At 35.2% G+C, this 6,999-nt stretch overlaps 1 protein-coding gene across 1 annotated transcript; it reads right to left on the reverse strand.

Annotated features, from left to right (window-relative positions):
• Positions 1-1,319: 1,319 nt before the first annotated feature.
• Positions 1,320-2,338, reverse strand: LOC132160430 (uncharacterized; the record flags this gene model as incomplete). The annotated part of the gene is made up of 1 exon (XM_059570115.1): positions 1,320-2,338. A coding segment is annotated over one exon (996 nt), but the record flags the coding sequence as incomplete, so codon positions are not given.
• Positions 2,339-6,999: the final 4,661 nt, after the last annotated feature.

Here is a 6,999-nt window from a genome sequence, read left to right on the forward strand (position 1 = left end):
ATATACTGTTGCCCTGCAAAGAGCTGCCTGTGATCAGTCAACTGGTGAGTATATGAATTAAATATTTAAAATGACAAATAAATATTCTATATTTTACTATGAATATGTTCAGTTGTATTCTGTTAGTTTAAAAAACAAACACTTATATAAAAATAGTGTTCTTGCAGTGACCCGAGAACATATTCTGATGTAATAGTAATCTGAAATCTTCATAAAACCAGTAAATATTATTAGAATCAGATTTTGTATCTGAATAGATATTGAAATGTAACTAATTCGAGTCTTCAGTGCCTCCTTCAGAAATCAAATATGCTGATTTGCTGCTCAAGAGACTTGTGATGCTGAATATTTTTGAGGAAATTTCTGATGAATAAAAAGCTCAGAAGAACAGAATTTATTTAAAATATAAATGGTTTGATAAATGTCTTTACTGTCATGTTTGATCAGTTTAATGTGTCTTTGAATAAAAGTATTATTTTCTTACAGAATCTTTTTTTTTGACATTTTTAATGGTACTCTTACAGTATTATATATGTGTTTAAATTAGCTTTAGGCTGACTAAATAATAAAAACACATTCGTTATTATTTGTCTTTGTTCTTAATTTTGAAATAACCAACAGGATATTTCATTTCTGAGCAGAACTGTATGCAGTGCTTTAAAATATACAATTCATTCTGTTGAGTCTTATAGATGATAAAAGCAGATAGCAAAGAATGTGGGTTTGTAAAGAAATGCACTTTTGCATGTTGTTCTATTGCTTTCACTTGCTTTTTTTTTCAGAGGCTTTTTTTTTAAATCTCACATATTTTAATAACAGACCTATTTAAATCAATTTCACTGACCTTCTTTCCGGGTAAAAAAAAAACAAGAGCACATATTTGTACCAGACGTGTAAAATTAATGTAAAAAAAAAACAAAAGAAAGAAAAACACTTCGAAGCCAAAGTGCATTTAAACAAACTAGCAAACCCAAGAGTTCTCTTCCCAAGCAAAGCCAAACAGAGGTTTAATGAAAAAATAGGAAAAGTACACAAACATTTTTTAGATTTAATTGTCATTTGTGAAGGTTCAGTGTTGCTTAACTTAAACAAAGCACCATACGACACATCAGTAGACACAGAAGACAGAAGAGCGGTTTACAAATGTTTTAATTTTATTTCATCCAGCGTGCAGTGGACATTACTAGTGGAGCAGGCAGACATATGAAACGTTCACATAAATTAAAAATCACTTAAATTGCCAGCTATTCCAGTGAACTTATCTTCTTATACTTGTCTGTTACAATCAGAAAAATGGGCTTCTTTCTTTGGATAGGTCAGAAGACAGGTGGGAAAGATGATTTCAGTTCACTTTGGAGAGCTGATGTTGAAACAACAGTTTTTTGAGCTGGGCCACTTCTTCAGTCAATGCACTGATCTGGAATCGAATAGCACTGTGACTGTCTATATTCCTGTCAATTGAAGAGTTATTCTTATGTGCTATTGAACAAGCTGATGGCATTGTGTGTGTTTGTGGCCTCCATAAAGCCTCTGTAGACTGAGACTGTGACGTATTCTCCACTGGAAGAAGGACTTCAGCATCAGCACCTTCAATTCCACATGGAGTCTTGAATCGCAGTTTATGAGGAAGTCCTTTCATATTGTTCACTTGCCATCCTAATGAATTGGTATCCACTGCTGTAATACCACTTGACTGGAATTTTTGGATATGTTTACCTCCAGCATCATCTGAAAGCTCAGGGCTCCCAATGCTTGACCCTCCAGGCATGAAGAACCCATAGTTTTGTGCCCCATCTGGACCACCATGCTGTGGGATTGATAATGCGTGAACAAAAGCAGGTTGTATGTTTGTAGTGGGGCAGTTGTAGGGTACTGCTGTAGATGTTTGGTTATGTGGACCAAAGGAGGAGATCTGTGCCGGTGAATCTGTGGGACCTTTGATCAAACCGAATTTGAACTTCAGTGCCAGTAGCTCAGCTTTCAGACGTGCATTGTCTTCAAGAAGAGCCAGAACCTTGCTTTCTACCACCTCGTCACTGATGCGGCGTTTCTCACGTGAACGCCGGGCAGTTTCGTTGTTCTTTTTGCGCTTGTCCCAATAACCTTGGTCTTTTTTCTCAGCAGGGATACACTTATGTTTATCATGCAGAGTGATATGGCTGTCCGTCTCAAAGTTTTCTTGCTCTTTCAGACCTTGGGGATGGATAAGAAAAGAGCGGGCCGGCATGCTGCTGGACGTTAATATGGACACTGTTTCTTCTGTGAAGGACATAGTTCCATCCTGACTGACTGGATCAGTTATTTCTTGAGGGTACATCACTCTCTGTTCTACCAGCTTTTATGCTTTGAGTCTGGGGCTTACTGTATGTTTGAAATCACAGGACAAACTCACAGGTCTTCTAAAATGTTGGCACTCAAAAAAAAAAAAAAAACTCTCTGTGTTGCCGTCTTGAAGATCTTTGACTCCTCCTAGTGGTTGAGTGCAGAAATAAAATTAAGGGGTTTATGTAGGCTCACATATTACGTAACTATGAAGCCATTTTAGAAATAAAGGTATACTGTAATACAAGTAAAGCCTAGTTATAAAGACAGTAGCTTTAGAAACTTAGAACATTTAAGCATTACTTAAAAACAGAAAGCCATGGTAATAGATTATTTAGATTTTAAATTCTAATTAATAATTCATTTCTAGTTTTTGAAAGTTGTGGCTTTAAAAGCACGTTTAAATGTTTTGTTTTAACCAAATGCACCTGCACTTTGTGATAGTAGCCTTGCTGAATGGAGAAAGTGACTTTAAGCTTATGAGCAGCTTTGCACATTTGTCTGATGTGTAATCCTGCAGAGGTCCTTACAGGCCATCCTTTCTGTACAGTATTGGCCAACCTTTAATTTCATAAATTATTTATGACATTATGTAACAGGACATCTCTGGTCTGTGTCTCTGTCCAACACAGGTCCTTGACCTGCAAAAGGTTTAATTGCTAATAAATTAGAAAAATGATTCTAATCTAGTGCTTGTCAAAGGTTTGAAAACATTATGATTGTTTTTAATGAAATCTCTTAGGCTCACCAAGGGTGCATTTATTTGTTCAAAAATATATAGAAAACAATAATATTGTGAATTATTATTACAATTTGAAATACCTATTTTATATTTGAATATGTTTTTAAATTACTATTTCACAATATTCATGTTTGTACTGTATTTTGAGCTCATAAATGCAGCCTTGGTAAGCATAAGACAATTAAAACATTGGCAAATCGTATTTTTACAGTATTAAGTATTGTATATAGTATTAGGGCCTGTCTTGTCCTCAGGCAGCCTGAGATGAACATCATAAAGACTCTGTAAAGTAGTCCTTCATTGAGTTACTGCTTTAACAAACTGTACAATGAAACCTTATTTCTCAGTCTTTCAGTCAGACACAACTGTTACTGTATTTCTTACCTTAAACAACCTTCCCCCTTATCTACAAGAGTGTACATACATATGCAACTAATTTAATCAGATGAATCAGAATATGTTGCCAGAATATGCTAGAACAAATAAATATTTCATAGAGCAGCATTCTTTTGCTCTTAAAAGTTTATACGGTATGAGGACCAATTAACAATTTTTACTGTTTTAAGAGCCGTTTTATTACTGCAATCCTGCATAATAAGTACACACACACACACACACACACACACACACACACACACACACACACACACACACACAGAGCTCTTGAACAGATTTCAGGGTGAGCTGAGGACAGAGCGATGTCAACACTTACTCATCTCTCTCTATCTCTGTCTGGTTTTCAGTGTATGGTGTAAATTTTTGTTTTGAAGCCCAGACTGCTTAGTCTGGACAATCTGCACAAATGCATTTTAGACGGCAAATGCAAAGTAGCAATTAATGCAAGAGGAGCCACTAGTATCCTTTAATCTCCACAGTACTACATATGGTTCAATTTACTGTAATAGAATATTGAAAAAAAAATCACTCTTTTGAGATATTCTGAGTGTTAAAATTTTCATGGTTGATTTAAGAAAATCTGCATGATATGCAGCAAAATAAGACTAAAAAAGGGTATTGTAAATAAAGAGAGGATATTGCATTAATATTATTTCTTCATTTTTTATAAAATAAATTGTTCGTCATGAGACTTCCCGGAGACAACTTGTCAACTTGCACCTTTTTTTTATTTTTGAGAAGTCACATTTCTTTAGTCCTAGACATGTTCCTCTATATTCAATTTATAACAGAGCTCCTCAAAAAAAGGAAGAATGATAATAATAATAATTAGGCATATTCGTTTTTACAGATCTGATTTCTCCTCATCTATAGGACAATTTACATTAAAAAGCGGCTTATTTATTTATTAAAATTTTGTGTGTGTGTTTGTACAGGTCAATGCAATCAGACATCGGAAAACAGTCCATGCATTCAGAAATGAAACACAAACTGGAAACTCAAAATTGGCTTCTCTCTTTTAAACTGAATGCTTTCATGACTTCACTCTTCTTCCATGTCTTGGCATTACTTTCTTCTGAACAAGAGCCACACATTAAAGTTAATGAACCAGTATGCCAAGAACTCCAGCTCTGTTTGATATCAAAGAAAGGTACAATAATGCCAGGCTGAGATGACATGGTGGTGAATAAATGATTCAATTATTGTGCTTTCAGAGGCTGTAGCAGAACCTTATTCTTCCTGCCTCCCATCTTTCTCTCTGTCTGCCACTGGGGGTTTATGATCCTTGTTTAATATCATTTTATTCACAATAATCTTATAAGGCACAGCAATGTGCCAGCATATATTGTTCATGTCTAAATTGATGTGCTGTGTGACACAGAGCTGAGGACAAGATGTTTTCTTTTCTTTTTCTACCATCACAAACTATTAGTTAATATTTCCCCTTCAACGAAATTACATACTAACTTAGAACATATCATAGACATACAAACGTGAAAAAGAATGTTCTGTATACCTCTTTGAATTCTATTGTTAAATATAAAAGGACATAACAAATCATCTGGTCCTTAGAAGGCTTTACAATTAGGAAAATACATATGACATATTACATTTTGTCATTATTAAAAAAAAGAATAAAAAATATGAAGCCATGTGTGGAAAAACTAAGTACACCCTATGACTCAATAGCTTGCAGAGCTGTGTTAACTTTAATTAACAATAAAGTAACAGCAATAATTTAAAGTAATTGGTTTTTGTATGACTTTATCAGAGTCTTGTATCATTGAGGAGGAATTTTGAGCCACACTTCTTTACAACATGGCTTCAGGACATTGAGGTTTACGGGCGTTTGTTTATACACAGCTCTCATTCAAATTTCAGCATTCAGGTCTGGACTTTGACAGGGCCATTTCAACACCTTGATTGTTTTCTTTTTCAGCTATTCTGTTGTAGATTTGCTGGTGTGCTTGAGATCATTGTCCTGTTGCATGACCCAATTCAGCCAAGATTTTGCTGTCAGACAAATGGCCTCACATTTGATTATGCCGAATACCAGATGAGTTCATGTTCGACTGGATGACTACAAGGTGCTCAGGCCCTGTGGTTGCAAAACAAGCCAATATCATCACCCCTCCCTGTATTTAACTAGATCTAAGACCCACTATAGGACCAGATTTATTGTGTCCTGACACATAAAGCCATAGGATTCAAAGAGGGTGTACTGTCTTTTTCACATGACTGTTTGAGTTCATTAAGAATGTCCTTTGGTGTCTTGAAAAGGATGTGTGATGAGATTCAGCAAACTTCTGGAAATTAATTTGTCCCCAGAGTATATTAAGTTAATTAAAAAATATTTTCATTAACAAAACTTCTCTTATCATTATATCCACATACAGTATGTGTTCTGGAGGGGACAGTTAGCTATACGAAATTGTTACGTGGTAACAGTCTGCTTAGCCTCTTAAACGATTCTAATATCTACTTGCCAGACCCACAATGCATTGTGTCCTCAGATGCCCCCTTACAGCGATTTCATAAGTGCATGTGTGATGCGTGTCTGACGCTCAGAACATAACCCAGGCTAATCCCAGACTGCTTAATCTCAGTCGTATCCCCCCAAACAGGTTTAACACCATAAACCCATAGGGCCTTACTATGTGTCTTTTTGAGGATGCACGTCTTGTCAGATTTCTTCCTTTTTGTTTTAGCATTTATATAAACAGTAGTTGCCAAAATTATTAGAACACTGTTTCCACCAGCTAAAAAATGTCAGTTATTTCTGTCTTTTGCTGTAGTGTGTCAGTAATTCTTAGTTTACATTTCCAAGCAATTATTGTGCTATTAATTGTAATAATTGAAGAATCTTGGAGATTGCCATAAATCCAGAAGAACTTTGGCAATGTTTTCAAGATTCTCTTCAGGAGACCTATCTGCAAAGCTACCTGAAAAACAATGCACTAGTGGATGGTCACACCAAATGTTGATTTAATTTAGTTAATAGAAGTTAATTGATAAAGAAAATCTATTTATGAATTTGTTTTTGACATCATCCTCATTTTACAGGTGCCTAAAACTTTTAACAGTACTGTAGCCTTGCAGGTAGATTTCTTGAAGAGTCTTGGAGACGTTGCCACAGATCTTCTGGATTGAGTCCGTCTCAGTTTGTTCATGTTATTCCAGACTGACTGGAAGATAACGAGAACAGATCTCTGTTTGGAGCACTGGCTGTTTTCAGACAACTTTATAATTCAGATTTATTCAGTGCACTGGAGCAGTAGATCCACACACACTGTGTTGTGTGTTAGTTTGCCATCTATTGGTTGGAAATAAGACTTACAGAAAGTGCAGAATTGCAGTAGCTTTATTAATGAATAAGATCATATAAATAGATGATCACATATTCAGTATAACAATAAATGCTTCACAAAAACATTAACATTAGCATGAAAGTCAAAATATATTTATTTTTTTCATCTTGATGGTATCCTTTTCTATAAATAGCAATATTAACATCACACATGAAGACATATGACCTTTGG

Source organism: Carassius carassius, chromosome 17, assembly GCF_963082965.1.
Source record: "Carassius carassius chromosome 17, fCarCar2.1, whole genome shotgun sequence".
NCBI lineage: Eukaryota > Metazoa > Chordata > Actinopteri > Cypriniformes > Cyprinidae > Carassius > Carassius carassius.